The sequence below is a fragment of the Phacochoerus africanus genome, chromosome 15 (genome assembly GCF_016906955.1).
Source record: "Phacochoerus africanus isolate WHEZ1 chromosome 15, ROS_Pafr_v1, whole genome shotgun sequence".
In the NCBI taxonomy this organism is placed as follows: Eukaryota; Metazoa; Chordata; class Mammalia; order Artiodactyla; family Suidae; genus Phacochoerus; species Phacochoerus africanus.
This window is the reverse complement of record NC_062558.1, coordinates 110,068,463-110,088,766: the sequence shown is the minus strand read 5'-3', so window position 1 is coordinate 110,088,766 and position 20,304 is coordinate 110,068,463. Positions and strand designations below refer to the sequence as shown.

General features: G+C 44.0%; 1 protein-coding gene across 4 annotated transcripts in view; it reads left to right on the top strand.

Annotated features, from left to right (window-relative positions):
* HPSE2 (heparanase 2 (inactive)) overlaps nucleotides 1-20,304 on the top strand; it is a 726,022-nt gene that overhangs the window by 699,682 nt on the left and 6,036 nt on the right. For all 4 annotated transcript variants that reach the window (XM_047760831.1, XM_047760830.1, XM_047760833.1 and 1 more), the window contains exon 11: nucleotides 3,435-3,581. In XM_047760831.1, coding sequence (XP_047616787.1) covers nucleotides 3,435-3,581 — 147 coding nt within the window. The remainder of the gene's footprint in view (nucleotides 1-3,434; nucleotides 3,582-20,304) is intronic.

Below are 20,304 nucleotides of genomic sequence, written 5' to 3'. Positions count from 1 at the left end.
TGCCAAGCAGCTTGAAAAGATAGCTTTCCCTGAAGCAATGCTATGATTTCAGGTCTCTCTCCCACCCACCACTTCCCCACATCCCGCCCTTCTCCCCTGCTGTCTCCAAGGGCTTGTTCTGCCCCAGTCTGCAGAGGAGAAACTCGTAAATGCAAGCACGCAGCTCTCTCCTCCTCCAACACTGGCCTTCGAGAAGGTTGTTTGATGGTAGTTAGCAGAAGGATTTGCTGCAATCTGTGGAAATTGGTACCCACAGATGCCTACTTTAGCTCACGCTCTACAGAATACCTGCAGTTAATGATGTCTTCCTCAGTTTTGCACACAGCTGAGCTAAGCTTAAAGCCCACCAATGGGATGCAGTTGGTGTTCTTTAATGATGGAAAACACTGAGACAGACTAGCAGCATCTCTCTTCGGATCTCTGATGACACGGTCTGCTCAAATAAATTAGCATTCTCTTCCGACCTAACTCATTTGGCTCCAGAAGCTAGTTCACATGCTTCAGGGGATTGAGAAAAAGGACCAAAAGAAAAGGGGCCAGATAGAAGAGTCATTTCATGATTTATCAAAATATCAATACAGGCATTCAAAAAGCCCTCGATGCCAATAAATGTACCCTCCTTACAGATGCAAGAAAAATCATTGGACACACAGCCAGAAGGATATACTTTGGGGACGCTTCTCATAAACTTAATGAATTATTCTAGGCAAGTGGTTCCCAAACCAAACTCATCTGCCGGAAAAGCCACCAGCCTACGCCAGAGCCACAGCAACGCAGGATCTGAGCCATGTCTGCAACCTACACCACAGCTCACGGCAACGCCGGATCGTTAACCCACTGAGCAAGGGCAGGGACCGAACCCGCAACCTCGTGGTTCCTAGTCGGATTCGTTAACGATGGGAACTCCAGATTTTTTTTTAATTATTGATTCCTAAGCTCCAATCACAAATGGATTGAATAAAAATCTCCAGGAGTGAGCCCTGGAAACTGTATTTTTTAAAAAATCCAAGTTATCATATTGATCTGCCCTTGGTCACTCACCTCTTAATTAGTGCCTTTAGTAACAGAGATAAGTGACCCAGAGGCTGGGGGATGCTATTTCTGCAAAGAATGATATTTTCCTCTGGGCACAGTTGACTTAGAGTTTCTCTCTGAACTCCTCCTTTGAAGGCAAGAGCAGGTCATTTTTTCTGTTTCCTCTCATTAACCCATCCAGATGGGGCCCTGAGGGACCCCTTGGAAACAAAGTCTTTTCCTACGAAAAGGAAATCATTATAGTTCTTTTGATACATGCTAAAAGGCCCTTGCATGGAGACATGTAGTTCTCTCAGTCTTCCAAAGGTCCTGTGCTGGTTTAAAAGGATTCCAAAACAGTGAATAATTTTATAATCATGGGGTAGCTAAAGCAGCAAAAGTAGAAATCAAAAAGGTCAATAAATTTGACTACCTGAAAGTTTTTAACTTTTATACATCATAATACAATGTAAACAAACTGAATTAGTCAATGAAGTGGGGGGCAGATTTTGCAATATACATGCAGACAAAGGATCACTATCTTTGATGCAGTGACTAGGAACTGTGAGGTTGTGTGTTCAATCCCTGGCTCAGTGGGTCAAGGATCTGGTGTTGCTGTGAGCTGTGGTGTAGGTTGCAGACATGGCTCAGATCCCACGTTTCTGTGGCTGTGGTGTAGGCCGGCAGCAACAGCTCCAAATAGACCCCCAGCGTGGGAACCTCCATAGGCTACGGGAGCAGCCCTAGAAAAGGCAAAAAGACAAAAAAAAAAAAAAAAGGATCACTATCTTTAATAAATAAATAGGAGTTCCCGTCGTGGCTCAGTGGTTAATGAATCCGACTAGGAACCATGAGGTTGTAGTTTTGCTCCCTGGCCTTGATCGGTGGGTTAAGGATCCAGCATTGCTGTGAGCTATGGTGTAGGTCACAGATGTGGCTCGGATCTGGCATTGCTGTGGCTGTGGCTGTAGCTGGCAGCTGAAGCTCGGATTTGACCCCTGGCCTGGGACCCTCCATGTGCCCTAGAAAAGGGAAAAAGACAAAAAATAAAAAAGCAAATAAATAAATAGCTTTTATAAATCCATATAAAATGGGCAAAAGATATGAACAGTTTATAAAAGAAGAAATGAAATGGCAAGCAGGCGAACGAAAAAAAAAAATTGCACCCCAACGTGAATTTTTAAAAAATACAAATGAATACAACATTGAAATCTCATTATCACTTCTCAGGTTGAAAGAAATATTTTAAAAGGTTAATATCCAATGTTCTTAGGGTATGAGACAATGGGTGCTCTCATACATAGGTGATCAAAGCAAACTGATCCAGCTTTCTAGCTAATATCAATATTATCAAAATGTGTGTATTAGTCAGGATAGATGAGGTTAGGCTCCGATAACGAAAGACTTCCAAATCTCCATGGCTTTCAATGAGAAAATGTATTCTCTGTCACACTGCTTGTCTGTCAGGCTCAGCTGTAGCTCTGCTCCACACCATCCTAATTCCAGGATGCAGATCAACAGAGCAGCAGCCTCCATCAAGAACATTGATAGTCTTCTGACAAAGGGAAGAGAGACAGGGCAAAATATGGGCTGTCTCTCAAAAGCCTCTGCCCAGACTTTAACATGTCCCCCCACATTGCACTGACCAAAGCCAATCCAAGCTCACTCTGGGGTTCAACGGAGCAGGGAAGGGCATCACTGGGAATGAGCTAGCCTGTCTGGTGAGGAGTCATACACCACACTCCCTTTCAGCTAATGTTATCCATCAGAAAGAATCATGCTGTGCGAAAAGTGTGTGTAAGCGAAGTCCTTCATCACATAACTTATAACAGCCAAAAATGAAAAGCAACATAAGTCCCTGAAGAAGGGGGTTAGTTAAATGTGTCTGTGATATAAGAATTTAGCATCCTTTTTATCATAACATGGCAGCATGTTTAAGATGTTCATGAACTAAAAAATTGTGTGAACAATGTGATCCCAATTATGTAAAAATTGAGAAATACCTATGTATTTCAGTAAGTATCGAATTACTAAACTAAAAATAGTGGAAGGATGTCTACCATAATATGATCCTATCTTAAGATACTTAGATTATGGGGGATTTTTCTTTTTCTTTTTTGTGTCTCTCTTTTTTCCAATGAGCATATTTTACTTCCATACTCAGAAAAAGATATTTTGTTTTCTAAAATCATTGGAATACATTTAAACAAAAACAAAGGGAGTGTCGTGGGAAGTAGGTATTGCAGGAAACCACAATAACAAGACCTTCCTGTCTTTGAAGGTCTAGGATGGCCAAGAACCATAAAATACGTGCCGTTTCCTAGGGTAGTCCTATTTCATGCAGCCTGTTAATGATTTAGAAGCATCTAACAGACCACTATGTTTCCATCTCTCTCTCTCTCTCTTTTTCTGGATATCAGCCACAACTATGTTCGAGGGTCCATTACACTTTTTATCATCAACTTGCACCGATCAAGAAAGAAAATCAAGCTGGCAGGGACTCTCAGGGACAAGCTCGTGCACCAGTACCTGCTGCAGCCATATGGACAGGAGGGCCTCAAGTCCAAGTAAGTGCTGACCCAGAAACAGCTTAGGAACAAGCACAATAGCAGCTGGGTGTGGAGAGAGCTGGGGTGAGCCCTTTGCAGAGGGCACCAAGGTTGCTGCTAATTCACCCAGGGACTACTTGCTCCCTTTAGGACTCTGGTCAAGCCCCTCCTTGTCTCTAGACTTAGAGTACCCAACATAAAGTCTAATAATGGACCAAAAAAAAAAAAAATCTCAAGAACACTCTTGGTATCTGCACTGGTGGATTCTTCATTATGCAGGATGATCACATTTCAAGCTATTTATCATTCTTGGTCCCTGCCCACAAAGTGCTAGTAGCAGGTTGTCAATTGACAAGCAAAAACACTGGTAGTTAAGAACCATGTCCCTTCTGGTTGTAACATTCCATAATGCTGTAATTCCGTAATAACTCCGTGTTTAGCATCATCTACCAACTTTATGGAGCTTAGAGGAAGGAGCACTGGACAAAGGATCAGAAGTTCAGAGATTAGGAATCAGTTCTATTGAATTAAAAATTTGGATTTAATTAAAAGATTTATTTGGGGGTAATTTGGATTGATTTTTAGATTAATAAAAAATTAAAACTCAGAGAAAGAAATAAAATTAAAAAACAAAACAAAACAAAACAAAAAAAACACCGTAGGAGTACCCGTCGTGGCACAGTGGAAACGAATCTGACTAGGAGCCATGAGGTTGTGAGTTCGATCCCTGGCCTGGCTCAGTGGGTTAAGGATCCGACGTTGCCGTGAGCTGTGGTGTAGGTCGCAGACGTGGCTCAGACCTGGTGGATCTGGCATTGCTGTGGCTCTGGCATAGGCCAGGCAGCTGTAGCTCCAATTAGACCCCTAGCCTGGGAACCTCCATATGCCGCAGGTGCGGCCATGAAAAGACAAAAACAAACAAAAACACTGTAAGTACAATAGGAAAAAAATGTATCAGGGAAATAACTATTAAAAAAAAACTGTAAGGAAAAAAAAAGTCAGTTCTGCCCCTAACTTTCTAACTTTGGGCACATCAGCCCCCTGGAACTCAATTTCCTTATCTGACATTAGGAGAGAAATTATATGCTAGGAGCTCGGTGTCTGTTTAAAGTTCTGTGATACTCTTACCTCCCTCAGTCTTTTCTAGAGACTATGGACACCGCTGACCTCTACCAACAGAAAGCAGCTCTAGGTCACAGTGAGAAGGGCCTGGCCCTGGTCAAGGGCAAGGCCACCCCATCCCAGAGGAAGGCCTCCCGGGAAGGCACGGGATGCTGTACAGACCGGGAGCATTCCCATTCCATTTTTAATGTTTACCAAGTTTAACAAAGCTGTAAACTTGGAGCAGGTGGTTTGTACTCCCACAAATGCCCACAACTATTTGCACTATAATTATTCACTGTTTCACTGCAACTTTGGTGGCTTGCATTTGGCTTCCAACTGTATGTGCAATGGGAACAAAATGCAATCTGGGAAGTCACTTACTGAGTCTCTTTGGCCCACTCTAGACCAGTATTTCTAGGCTTGGTTCATACACTGGCCCTTTTTTTCTGGCTGCATGTACATTGCTTCCCCTTTTCTTTCCTCTCAGTCTTGTCTATACCAGCAGAACTCCCATGAGCATTTAATCTCCTCTCTCCCTGTTTCCCAGTGGTTCACAACTGGACATGCTGAGTTCTTGGTCTTCATTCTAGGCAGGAAACTTGGTTCTGGTTCACAAAATAACCATACAACCTGGGGAAATCCTTTAATCCTATTCTCTAGGCCTCAGTTTCCTCATCTGCAGAATTTAGGAGCTGCTATATATTTGGTAAGGTCCCTTCCCACTCTAAAAGTCTCATCCCGGTCTGATTTTCTGAGGCCTTTGAATATGAAGTCTCCCACTGCCATCCAGCAATAACCCACAAAGTCATGTCTGGCTAAGGGGCTTAACTCCTCAGCAGTGATTGTGACAGTTCAGGGTCCTCTGGAACCCAGGAGCCTACGAGCTAAGTCCTGTCCAGTGTCAGGAAGACGACATGCCCCAGATGCCTTAGTCTAAGGCTGAGGTGTTGACCCCTGCTCTGCCACTTGCTGGCTCTGTTTCCTGAGACAAGGTGCATAATCTCTATGGTTTCTTCATCTGTAAAACTTCTTATGTGGAGAGGGGTGAGTGAAGTCATCTGGGTAAAGTTCCTGATATAGTAAATGCTCAGTAAATACTCACTGCCTTCCTTTTCTTCAACTCAGAACTCTAGCCAGTTGGGGAAGACGTGAACAACAGCTCTAAGAATGTTCTTCAAAAGTGGGGTCTTCTCAGGCTTTTAAGATAATGTATGGATAAGACATTTGTTAAGATTATGATAAAAAGGGAGTTCCTGTCGTGGCGCAGTGGTTAACAAATCTGACTAGGAACCATGAGGTTGTGGGTTCATTCCCTGGCCTTGCTCAGTGGGTTAAGGATCCGGCGTGGCCGTGAGCTGTGGTGTAGGTTGCAGATTCAGCTCAGATTTGGCATCGCTGTGGCTGTGGCGTAGGCCAGCAGCTACAGCTCCGATTAGACCCCTAGAAAAAATTAAATTAAAAATAAAAGTAAAAATAAATAGGATTATGATAAAAAGACATGATAAGAATTGCATCGATGCAAAACCATGAGATGTGATGAAATGCTGGTCCAGGAGGTAACATCATTTTTTGAGCCTATTTCTCCACCAACCAAGGTGGAGGGCACAACCCCTAACCCTATTTACCCCATTTTACGTCTCTGCCTCTGGGATGACTCTTCTGATACTTGAACCTGACCACACCTTGGCCCCTGTCCTGCTTTTACCTGCCCTTAAGAGTGACTAAAGTGATTCTCACGGCCTACCAATTATGCTGTATTTCCAGTTATGCTCTCTTGCACGTCACCTTGTCACCAGATTGATGAGGGGCTATGTTATGGCTTTGTTGAAAAAGTTGGCAAGGGACAGGGGAAAAGAGACTTTCATTCCACAAGGATGCTGCAGAAAGATTTGTAACACCCACCAAAGTCAAATCACAATCTCATATAATTGGAAGAAGAGGGAGCTGGAACCAGAAAGCCTGGATATGAATCCACTTGCTACCATTTACCTGAGTGATCAAACCACAGCTCCCCTACCTATCAGATGGGGTTACTGTGAGAATTACAGAGCGTATGGGTGAAATGAAACCTACAAATGAAAATTTCACACACCCATGCATATATAAGTATAAATACAGACAAGCACATATGGTTTTACATGTGGTATATTAAAGAGAGTTTTTGGATTGGAAGTCAATCGAACTGGATTCCAGCCCTCATCCTGCCACTACTTCACTGTGAAACTTTGGGCCCTTCACTCACTTCTCCAAGCCTGTCCCTCTTCTTGTGAACTACTGCTAATTTAACCTCTCTCATTTTAGAGAGCGCGTGCTGCACCATCTCTGATTGTAAACTGCCAGACAGGGATGCCATGTTCAGTCCTGCACTCCTGCTCAGTGACCGCTAATAAGAACAAGAGTCTCAATGCTTCTGTGATGGGGTCTCATAGGAAGGGTGTGGTTTTGGTGCAGCAGACTCTGCAGGAAAGGATAAAAGGAAATGCTAGGAAGTGATTTCAGACTTTGGTGTCTCCTTTTCTCTATTATAAGCCTCTGGGGCCAGATTGTTTGTTCTGTGCCTGCTAAGTCCTTGCTGTAGCCTGAAGCTATATTAGTTTAGAAGAGAACTGAGAGCTCTGGGAGCCTGTAACCACTTCTATCTTGAGGCACCAGGAAGAAGACATAGAGCAAATTCAGTGTCCCATTCAAGCTACCAGTTGGGCATCTGGGCCTGGGGTTTCAGGCATAGAGAAATGCTGGCAAACTTTTTTGATTGATAGAGAACATGGGGTGATTCTCCTTCTCTTAGAATTGCTCTCAGGTCTGGATATATTTCAGAACTCTGAAAGGTAGCTCCCTGTGAACTCAGGGCTCAGGGATGTTAGTTCCTGCACAGGAAGCATCCCCTGGGGCCACTCATCAGGCATAGTCCAGGCATCCAGATCCACAGTGATGGTTCCTGTTCCTCATCTTAGTGAGTGAACCAGTCATAAGACTCACCACTCAAGTCTCAACTTTTTATGTAAGAGACAGTTTTCCCTGTGGAGACCAGACAAAAAGTGGGTATCTATACCCTGTGGGATAGGAGAAGGGAAGCTTTTAGAAAACTGCAGTGTATACCAGAGAAGAGTATTCTGTGTCTGAAATACATGGTCCTCAATGATGGCTGACGGAAATGGAGAAATGTAATTCAGGAAAAATAAGGTAAGTTGTGAGGGCTTTGTTCAGGTAGTCAAAGGCTTGCTAGGTGAAAGAAAATAGATTTGGCCTAGAATCCTTTAAAATGACAGGAAACCAGGGAATGCAATTTAAAAGAGAAGGGTTCCACCACAAAGCAGGCTCATTTTAAGGTTTGCCTGGTTTGACCAAGGACAGATTTTCTCAAGAGGTAGCCTATCAAAGAATGAGTGGCCATGGCCATCTCTCAGAGGTGCTCTAAGATTCTTTACTCAGAGGGAGGTTGAGGTCAGAGATTACTGCTTCCCATCAAACTCAATTATTCTCTTCCATTCCCCTCCCTGCCCCGACTTCCACTTCACTTTTGGAGCTCATTGTCTCAGTGGTCACAGAAGACTAGCTTTTTCAAGTCACCAAAGGCCACACAAAGAAACTGGTGCTGCAAGAGAAAGTATGGTAATACCAAGCTAATTTTTTTTTTTTTGGTGTAATGATTTTTATTTTTTCCATTATAGCTGATTTACAGTGTTCTGTCAATTTTCTTCTGTACAGCAGAGTAACCCAGTCACACATACATGTGTACATTCTTTTTCTCACATTATCATGCTCCAGCATAAGTGACTAGACATAGTTCCCAGTGCTACACAGCAGGATCTCATTGCTAATCCATTCCAAAGGCAGTAGTCTGCATCTGTTAATCCCAAGCTCCCCAACCACCCCACTCCCTCCTCCTCCCCCTTGGAAACCATAAGTCTATTCTCCAAGTCCATGATTTTCTTTTCTGTGGAAAGGTTCATTTGTGCCATATATTAGATTCCAGACATAAGTGATATCATATGGTATTTGTCTTTCTCTTTCCGACTTACTTCACTCAGTATGAGAGTCTCTAGTTCCATCCATGTTGTTGCAAATGGCATTATTTTCTTCTTTTTTATGGCTGAGTAGTATTCCATTGTGTATATCTACCACATCTTCCTAATACAATCATCTATCAGTGCATATTCGGATTGATTCCATGTCTTGGCTATTGTGAATAGTGCTGCAATGAACTTGCAGGTGCATGTGTATTTTTTAAGGGAAGTTTTGTCCGGATCTATGCCCAAGAATGGGATTGCTGGGTTATATGGTAGTTCTGTGTAAAGTGTTCTAAGGTACCTCCATACTGTTCTCCATAGTGGTTGTAGCAGCTTACATTCCCACCAGCTGTGCATGAGCGTTCCCTTTTCTCCACACCCCCTCCAGCGTTTGTTATTTGCTGACTTATTAATGATGGCCATTCTGACTGGTGTGAGGTGGTACGTCATAGTAGTTTTGATTTGCATTTCTCTAATAATCAGTGATGTTGAGCATTTTTTCATGTGCTTGTTGGCCATCTGTATGTCTTCTTTGGAGAAATGTCTATTCAGATTTTTTGCCCATTTTTCCATTGGGTTGTTGGCTTTTTTGCTGTGAGTTGTATAAGTTGTTTGTATATTTTAGAGATTAAGCCCTTGTCAATTGCATCATTTGACACTATTTTCTCCCATTCTGTAAGTTTTCTTTTTGGTTTCCTTTGCTGTGCAAAATACCAGGCTAATTTGTTTCCAAAAAATCTCTAGCTACAAGTCCTTCCTCTATCATGTTCCTTGGTTTCTCATCTTTCTGAGGGAAAGACTAACCATTTACACCCAAAACAGTAATAGTTCTCCTTCTAGATAAGTCAAAGAGTACCTTTGGGGCAGCTCTACTATCTATAAGAAAATGTGTGCAACACATCATGTGATCACAAATCAATGAACATTATCCTCTAGGGTAGCAGTTCTACCCAAGACATAAATGTCTCCAGTGTCTTTCAACCATAAATAAAGTTGGGCCAAACAAGTCAATTTACATCAAAAAACAAAAAACAAACAAAAACAAAAACAAACAAAAAAAACAAAACAGGAGGATTCACTTTGTGGGGGAAAGTCAAACCAGGAGCAGGTGTTTGGTCAGATCCCAGCATTCTTCCCTATGTGTCATATTCAGTTCCATTTGGAGGGAAAACCAGCCAAGAACTGGAAAAGAAGAAAACAACTTTCATAACACTGGCTTTTCTCTTCTGACACCCTGACCTGAGGGAATCGGCAGCACTAGGAACCTTGGGTGAATGACATTTCAAGGTGGTCGGTTCATTCCCCTGTCCTCAGACAGTCTATGGCTAGGACATCTGGACCAGAAGATGCTCTGTGTTCAAAGACCTCTAGGGAAGGATATCTGTCTGAATATCTAATTTCATAAGAACACTGGGGCCCACTGTGCCTGTGGCTGGGTCTTCATAGACAACAAAGGGCTTTAAAGCCATTATCTTACTTAATACTCTGAACAGCACCATGAAATAAACAGAACAATTCCCACCTCCCTCCCATTTTAGAGTTGAAGAAACTGAACCTTAGGGCACTAAGTGACTTTATCAAAGAGTCACACAACTATTAAGATATGGAGCTAGAAAACACCTAGCCTCCAGTTCTCCTGACCCTGAATCTACTGCACTTTGTTCTACACTGTGCTACCCCAAGAGTTTAGTAAAGTATTATGATGATATTGGCAAATATACAGTATGGGTAACTGAGCTCTGTCATTGTACTGTCTGGGTTCGTTTCATCTTGGGCTTATGAATACAATGTATTGTGTATTCATGATACCTTATGAATATATTTGAAAAGTATTAGGTGACCCAGCAGTGTTTTTTCCTGTAAGCTAACTCATCCCAGCTCTATTAACTTTTCTTCGCAAGTCCTAATTTCAGATCCTTCTTTATTTATTTATTTTATTTTGTCTTTTTAGGGACACACCTGTGGCATATGGAGGTTCCCAGGCTAGGGCTCAAATCTGAGCTGCAGCCACTGGCCTACACCACAGCCACAACAACGCCAGAACCCACCCTCATCTGCGACCTACACCACAGCTCACAGCAAGCCAGATCCTTAGATCCTTAACCCATTGAGTGAGGCCAGGGATCAAACCTGTGTCCTCATGGATGCTAGTCAGATTCATTTTCCATGAGCCACAAAGAGAACTTCCAGATCCTTCTTAAAAGTACTTCTGTGAGTTTCTTCTAAGATTCTATTTCTCAGTCACAGAATTTTAGTGAAAAAAATTTTTGTCTTAGCAAAGTCGGGGAATCTCCTTCTGTTTCTTATATGCTTTTCTCAAAAAAAGGATTGTTACATACCAGGAGTGACTATAAATTGGTTTAATTTGAGGTCTCTTGAAATCAGTCTCAGCATGTTATATTCCGACTCCATGCACACAGACACTGCCAGCTCCCATAAACCTAATGGCGCCCACCCTCAGAGGGAACAATGCTGCTGGGGAGGCTTCCCAGGGAAACTGGAGAGGATATATCTTTACCTGTTCATCAGCTGTGATTGAAATCCTACTTTGTGCCGGACATAACTGTCCCTCTGTAGCACTCTAACTTGCCGTGGCAGTTAATTCGACCAAATTCTTAATGGATCACAATAACCAATAAGAACTTGGGAATCCCAAGTAAACCAATTAGGAAGAAAAAGTCCGATTATAAAATGTAATGTAATGCTTCAGCTCCAAATGTCTCTTAGTTGTCCAAATGCCAGGCCATGTCATCACCTGACCTTCAAGAGCTGTTTAATAGAGATGTTTAGAGGGGGAAGGGGATTTTGAGGTCTCTGCCCTCAAATGTCATCTCTGTTATTAGGAACAAAAAACTAACGGGAAGCAGACTATGGGTGGTACCATGAGAGAGGTACAGAATATTGCTGCTTTGGGACTAATTGGTTCCATATTAAAATGTTTAAATTTTATATCTGTATGAGGCTCTCCTTCAGCTGCCATGGTTTCAGCTGAAAGAATTACAAGGCTCCCGTGAACCAAGAATCTTACTGCCTATTCTTTGAAGCAATGAACATCTTTTCTTTTTCTCTTTTTTCACATACTGCTTATTTATTCCATCTCTCTGGGATCTAACCTTTGCTTTGAATTCACCCTCATTAAATCCTATATCAGAGGAAAACATTGGTTTCTAGCTGCATGCCTTTAGAGAGGTGTCATTTGATGTTAGCCAAACAGAGCGGTTCTGAGAATACTCGAGTAACTCTGATGTGCTAATAAGATTTTAAAAATATCTTCATGTCCCTGTTGGAACAGACCACATGATGATACCTCATTTCCAGATTCAGAGCTTGGCTAGTATGAAAAGTCCTGAGGGCTGCCCTGGCCACCACCTGACCCACCACGGATAAGAGGAGGCCTCCCATTTGTTTTGAGACATGGACAAATCTGGCTAAAGGAGCTTTGGAAAAACAAACAAACAAACAAAACCACCTTAACCTTAAGAATTCTGTACCAAGAATTCTCACTCGAAAACAAAACCTGAAGACCTGTTTTCTGGGACCAAAGAGCCATTACTCCACATATGTCAGTATACTCAGGACATCTGAGTGTTTAAGTTGCTCATATTAGTTGGTACTTGGAGTTTTGAACTCTCGTCAACCAGATGTACTCCCCGAAGGTTTCCATCATCTCCACTTGTCTGGGGTCATTTTAATTAGTTTCTGCTTAAATTAAAAGTTCTTAGTTATTAAAAGACGACTTAGGAAAATTTTGGAAGTACTCAGAGATCAAGAAGTTTCTTCTATAATATCCTGGTCAAAAAGCCTGCAGCTTCTGTTTGATGAGACTGTTCAACCTCATGGGGTGAACAGTCTCATCAAGCAGAGTACTTTCAAAATTAGTTCTGATTGTAGGAAAGATCCTGCTTATTTGTGGCCAAAGGGCATCATCTTCCCATTTCTACTCTTGCTTTAGAAAAATTAAGCAGAGTAAGTCTACACCATCTTTATTATAACAGTTTTCCAATGTGTCTCCCCTTTGAGGTCTAGTCTCTGAACTAAATACACTCAGCTTCTTCAACCATTCCTTAAGGGCAGGTTCCCAATTGCTCACTATCTGGTCCCCTTGGAATCCAATGAGTTATAGAGCCTTATCTCATATGAGTAACTGTTCAGCTTTCTTACCTCAAGCTGAGTTGTGGGGGTCTGGGAAGAAATAGGAAACGTAACCATTTTGTTATTACAATTTACCTCAGCAACACAGAACAGTAATATTTTAAAATCCTTTTCAACTTCATGATGAATAATATTACTGTTTTAATTTGTATTCTTTGAGTGTTAGTGAGATTGAAATTTTGTGTCTATTACTATTATATTGATTTTTTGCCTTTGCTTATTTTTCTATTGGGCTGTTTACTGTTTTATTGATGCTTTATAAGTTTTTTCTAATTTCCCCTCTTGTGTTGAAATATTTTCTTCAGTTCTTCATTACTATTTTTCCAGGTATTTCACTTTTAGAGTATTATCTTGGCGTACTGAAGTATTCTGTTTTCATATAGTTAAGTCTGTATATTGCTTTGTAGTTTCATCCATTCCATTTATAGGTGTCTCTATTTATATTCCTGAAATCAGATAAATACATATTTTTATTTTATTCTAGTTTCCTTTTTGTTTTATTTGTTACATTCTTTTCTTTAATGCGTTTAGAATATGCTTTGATGTTCTATAAAGGTAAGGAAAGTGACTAGTGCTGTTTAAGCTGAGAGTGTGGGGGGAAACCCGTTAACCTCTGCAGGGCTTCAGGTGCCGGTTTTAAAATGTCAGGGAAGAAAGAACATCCTTTTATAAAAAGCAGGTAGTAGGATGAAGACCTCTTTTACTTGGAGGAAAAGGCCCTACTGATACAGATATAACCACATCACCTACAGCCCTTTCGAAAGGCCACCTAAAGCCCCTTACTTAGGGGGACAGGGGAGCCTCAGAGGCTGGGGTCACTGAGTAGCAAGAGAGGTGCCTGAGACAGGGGAGGTTTACAAAGTGGTTGCGAGTGAACAGCAAGCTGGTTCTTACTCTTAACCAGCAATGTTTGAGTTAGTGTTGCAGTTCAGAAAGTCTGAAATAGATGCTGTGAAAGTATAACTATAAATTTATATGAGTATATGTATTTATAAGAATACTTATATTTAAGGCTAAGAGTCTGTAGAAAAAATAAAAAGAAGTAAATATAAAGAGAAATAAACCTTCCCCATTTTACTTAATGTAAGCTTACCCACTGAAACGTAGAGGACTTTGGATTCTTTTAACCCCTGTGCTCACTGAGGGTGTTTGCTGGCTCATAAAGAGATAGTAGCTATAACCAATGTATACAGCAATATCTAAGTCAATAATTATGCACATATCTGGAAAGGGTGGTGAGGGTACTGAATGATGTATTTTCCCTCCATCGTTCCTCTGCCTGAAGAGAGCTTGAACCATTTTTTGTCTGTGGGGACCTCTCTGTTCCAGAGCCCAGGCCAAAGCAAGAAATCTAAATGAGTCGAAAGCCCTTACTCATCAAGAAAAACACAATTTTTTTTTCTTTTCAAAAAGAAATGCAGACTTTGCTATCTCTGCAAATGCTCCATTGGATTTCGTTCTGAATTCCCGCTATAAAGTGCCACACACACACCTCCCTGGTCCGTATTGAAGAGAATGTTCGTCTCACCAGCGGACACACTACAGGGAAAACTTTAAATGCAGCAGTTCCACAGAAATGGCAGAAGCGCTCACTGCAGACTAGTCAGCAAAAAAATTTGCCTTTGAAAAGCTCACATCTTTCATTTAGGATGAAAAATGTGGCTTCTTGACATGGTACTCCAAAAGAGTAAGAAAAGATCTGTTTATTTAGAATAAAGTCCGAAGGTAATGGTTAGAAAGCTATTTGAGTCCCCCTCCCCGCCCCCACCCCAGCTGCAAACACATCCCTACTCTTCCTTCAGCCCCTGCTGCTCAACTGTGGCTGCACTTTGAATTACCTGGGGAGCTTTAAAAACCCCAGTGCCCAAGCCTCACCCCAGACCAATTAAACCAAGACCCCAGTATTTTTTAAAGCTCCCCAGGTAATTCAAATATTTGGCCAAAGTGGAGAACCATTCTCCCTCTAGAAAACACTGGAACAGGATCCCAGCTGATGTGCATCTTTGACTCACCCAGATTCTATTCTTCATTCAGGCATTAAGCCATTTTGCCAAAGGTGTGAACATGCCAGGAGCCCCTGGGAGTTCTCTATGACTAAGTGGAAGGATGTGTACGGCTCCCAAAAGTTTATTGTTTTGTTTTGTTTTAACTCCCAGATTAGTAATGTACAGATCACTGTGCAGATTAGAGGATTATAAAATGCTTTTATATTTTACAGTGACTTGACATCTTAAACCAAGAGTTTAGGAATCCAGCGTTTTCACTGTTATTTTCTGAGAGATTTCATTTGTTCTCAGCTCCAGAATACATTTTCTTCCAGATCCCTCCCAGCAGCTGGAAACTCTCTATATAGCTGTCCATCAAGGCTGTGGTCTCCCCTCCCTAGCTCCATGCACCGGGAGACCTTGGTTGCAAGCAGAAATTTCCACTCTGTTCCAGATGACCCAGATGAAATCCTGGTAAATGAGCACTTTAGAGTAAAGCTATCATGTTTCCAAGCAGTTGATTCTAAATGATGGACAGGGAAGCAAATACGTAGGCAGTTCTGGTGGACAGAGAAGGAGGGAGGTCTTTGTCTTCTCCTCTCCATGTCTTTCAGAGGCTATGGTTAAGGTGATAGACAAACATGAGCCCCAGGGACCTGAAAAGTCCTAGGCCAGCTTATCCCTATAGCAGGGCCTGGGCCTTGAACCAGTATTTCCTTTGGTTGCCAAGCATCAGGAGCCCACAACAGGATGTGGTTCATTCCAGACAAGGGGCTGAAGCACCAAACTGTGGACCAGCTGCCAAACACCAGCAATCACCTGGCAGCCTACCTCCTCCCAGCTCACCTTCTCAAGAATGATTCAGTCACTGCACTCTTTGCACTCCACCACCTGTGGACCTGCTACAGAAACTGTGCCACCTAGAACATCTTATTTTTCCTTTTTGAGGGCACATGGGTACATCTGATATTACAGGGAACACTGTCAAAATCCACTACAACTGAGATATGTATGCCTTTGGCTTAACATATCTGAATATGTATCCAGGAAGCCTTAGAATAATCCTTATAATTGTGAAACTCATTTTGTATATAGCTAGTGGACTCTACCTCATTCTCTTAGATATGGAGAACCTCTTTGTACTCCCCCACACACCCACACACCCACACACCCCTGCCCTCTTACCTGACTCTCTTGATCTCACAGCAGGCTGCCTGTAATAAAGGGAATGCTTCAGACGCTCTACTGCCTCTTCCAGCTCCACACAATTAGGGCTGGGGGAACCTGGCTCCCCCCCACAGAGAATACTTTAAGACAAGACAGACCACAGGGTAAATATAGGAAATATAAGGAGTTTGCACGATGAACCTGGGAAATCCTCAAGGCTGGGGGCCATTGAGCAGGAGCTGTAAGGATGAGCCATACACCTAGGAAATGCTGGAGGGAAGGCAATTCCAGGCAATGGGATGAGTTTACTAAAGGCTTAGAAGTACAGAAGTTGAATTCAAGAGCCCTTTTGTTTGAGGGCATGGCACATCATCTCACATGACTGGAATAGAGGATGCTTTTATGGGGTGAGGAGAGAGGCCACAGAAATACATTAGGGCCAGAATGCAGAAGGCCTCGAAATCTAGGCCAAGAAGTTTGATTTTCTTTCTCTCTCTCCCCTTGTGTAATGTGTTAATTATAATGTTTATGACCACACACTTGCATATTTCTGTGTTTTCTGTCACAGTGGGTAAGGACTACATCTGTTATAATCGAATTGGTACAACACAGAGAATAGTAGGAATAAGAGTAACATTCCTTAGGTACCACTTGTGAAAGTCAGTGATCATGGCACTGAGTTTTTACAATGGGAGGGAACAGAGTTAGCCACATGGTAAAGTCTCCGTGGTTTTTATAGCTGGTTTCTATTGTGGTTCAAGTATGATATGCCTATGACATGGGAGCTTTGAGATGGTCGAAGAATCAAACTGTCTTCCCAAAGTGCCCCCGGATGATTCCCTCATCTGCTGGAAGTTAACAAGACCAGCATAAATCCGGGTTCCTTTGCTGGGCCCTCATCCTGTCTGCCCACTGTGCTAAGCTGCCCACTGTGCTAAACCATCAGAAGCACATATTAGCGGAGTTCCCATTGTGGCTCAGTGGTTAACGAATCCAACTAGGAACGGTGAGGCTGCGGGTTCCATCCCTGGCCTTGCTCAGTGGGTTAAGGATCCGGGGTTGCCGTGAGCTGTGGTGTAGGTTGCAGACGCGGCTTGGATCCCACGTTGCTGTGGCTCTGGCGTGGGCTGGTGGCTACAGCTCCAATTACACCCCTAGCCTGGGAACCTTCATAGGCCACAGAGCAGCCCTAGAAAAGGCAAAAAGACAAAAAAAAAAAAAAAGAAGAAGGACATATTAGGATCCCATTATAGGTTAGACCATTCTCACCCAGACTTGTATAAAACACAGATCAAAACCCCCAAACCTAAATGGGAAAAGGAAAGGCTTATATATATCCTAACAACTTGCCTGTAAAATCCCCAACTCTGCTTGCATAAAGACCTAGTGTTTTCTCTGTTCAGCGGTGCAGAAGCTAGAATGAAACGCTTCATTATTTCAAATGCTCTCAAAGAGTAGGACATAGAGCAAATGATCTTATCAGCCTCAAAGTGTCTTAGTGGCCAGGAGTTTCAAATATGATGCAGGCTTTTGGAAGGATAAGGGGAACGAAAGCTTTCACCTCCATTTTTCTCTTAGTCTCCTCTCTTAACAATAGCAAAGGAGACTGGAATATCCAGTCAGCCACATGAGAACTCCTAGAGAGGCTGACTGAGTGGAACTGGACAAGTATTAATTTGAACGGCTATCACAGGCAAGAAAGCAGAGAACCACGTGCTACTGAAAAGAGAGAAATGAGAACAATTGGTCTAGCAGGTGAAATGACTCCAGCTCACTGATAAAATAAAGCTGAGAAGGCCACATACTTAAAAGGGAGCTGCTGAGAATGTGTCCCTCTTCCAGCTGGGGCTCCCCGATAAGGCCCAGATGGAGGAGGCCACATCCAAGGGGGCCTGGAGGGAAGGGTAGGCTTTTTGACAAGAGTCTGTGATTTCAAGCAGGGCAAAAAGCACAGAGGAGAAAGCTTCAGGACACACTTGGGAGGACGTCACCCTCTCTTTACCCTGAGGGGTAGGAGAGCCCCGAGAGGGTCCTGAGCATCCTACAGCCTTTGCTCTGGCTGGGCAAGTAGGGACCCTGCGACACTAGCCTGCTTGGGCCACTCCTGAGCGGTCTCCTCAGCGGGTAGCATCACTCAGGACCTTTTCAAAACAACCTCCTTTCTAAGCTACCCCAGACGCGCAGCCTCTCCCGCAGCGAGAGAAAGAACCCAGGCCATCTGTCCTCAAACTGGCCTGGCTCCCTTCCTGGCTCTACCCTGCCCCTGACCTGAATGCGATCAGGGCAGCTGCACACGCCAGCTTCCTGCGTTGGCGCGGGGGCCTCTAGGGGGCAGCTGCACCTCGGGAGCCTGTAAAACGTGGACATATGTGGCCGCCCGCGGGCGTGGGGGTGCCGCCAGCCCCGCACCTGCGCCGCTCCCTCCCTGCACGCGGCGGGGAAGGCGCACCCCTGGCCGGAATCGCAGCCCGACTTTGCGCGGTTCCTTAATATCCGCCACATTGCAGGGAGGGGGTGGAGGCGCCCGCCTCGTGGACTGCAAAGACGTTTTTGTCGGGATTTGCCTGAAACTACGCTTTGTTCCTCCCGCCTTCCGGGGACTGGAGAGGCCAAGCCGGGAGCTCGGCTTCCTGGGAGCCCAAGCGCTCGCTCTCGATACTGTTGTGAAGAGCAACAGTGACCTCTAGTGGCGCACGGTGAGCACGCTGGCACTAGAGTGGGAACCGGGAGGTTGTGTGAGTTACTGAGCAGATTGGACTCTTGGCCTCCCCGCCCACCCCCGCTCAGTTTCTTTCTTCCTTTTCTTTTCTTTTGTTTTTTTGTTTTTTGTCTTTTTGCCATTTCTAGGGCCGCATCGGCGGCATATGGAGGTTCCCAGGTTAGAGATCGAATCCGAGCTGTAGCCGCCAGCCTACATCACAGCCACAGCAACGCGGGATCTGAGCTGTATCTGCGGCCTACACCACAGCTCATGGCAACTCCGGATCCCTAACCCACTGAGCAAGGCCAGGGATCGAACCCACAACCTCGTGGTTCCTAGTCGGATTTGTTAACCACTGCGCCACAACAGGAACTCTAGCCACTCCGTTTCTTATACCTTCTCTTTTCTCTCCTCCTTCCTCCCTCTCTCCTGCTCCCGACTCCTTTCCCTCCCTCCCTCGCTGTCCTCCTCTGACAATCCGAAAACCCAGACCAGAGCCAGCTCTGCCATCTCCAGGACAGCTCATGGCATGCTTGGAGTGTGGACCAAGTCTCTGGCCTCCCACCCCAGTCTTTTCCTTCCAGACTGTAGTTCCTCTACCCACAGATGTATATCCAGTCCTTCTTTTACTGAGCACCTGATGTGTGAGTTGGTGGGCAGGCGAGTGCGGGGTGAGTGGGGCAGACACATGGTCCCCTAAGGGAGAGGACTGGGGTTAGGGAGCCCTTTGAGGAGTTCACTGGGAAAAGGAAGCTGGAAGGAGGGACAGAGTGTGGAGAGAGTTCCAGGCATAACAACAACATGGGCAGAAACCCTGAGAGCTGGTGATTGGAGAACCCACAGCACAGAATGAAAGGAGGTGGCCAGCCGTGGGGAGCTGCAGTGGGCGGGAGCTGCGGGGAGTCGCTGAGGGCTAGAGAGGTAGGTAAATGGCCTCGCACAGTGTGTGTTTTGAGGACTTTGGAGAATGTTCTAAGGTCAGCAGGGACCTACTGAACATTGAGATGGGTGAATATCATGATCAGATTTCTATCTGGACAGGATCACTCTGAATTTGGCATTAAACTCTGCTTTGGTACAGTTTTTAGGCAGTGGGCTACTCACCTGAAAATGTAGAAGCCAGAAGAAATCCTAGGGTTCATCTAGTCTGTCTTACAGATGGAGAAACCTAAGCTCAGAGAAGGGAAATCACTTTCTCAAAGTGGCTGAGATGGAACTAGGTATCTCTAAGTGACCTTCCACTCTAGGCCCCAAATATGTGGCCGCAGAAACCAGACCCTAGCTCCCCAGGCAGCTCCCAGTAATACACAGGCTTGCCTTGCCTTTGCCCCAACTAAAGTCCACCCAGGTCCAGGCCAGAAACCAGAAGCAAGCTGAAAGCTTACTTCCATATCTATGGTTAGCAAGAAGCATCGTAAGACATGAAAACCAGAGATTGTAGACAGGTGGGGGGGAGGAGGAGGGAGGCTGACCCAGCCAACAGGCTCCCAGAGGGACCTGAGGAGCAGAGGGCTTGACTCCAAACTGAGACACCAAATCCCATTTCAAATAGCATGCAAAATAAAGAAAACAAGTTTAGGAGTTGCAAAGCAACTCAGACTTTGCAAAAACAAATGGTGATA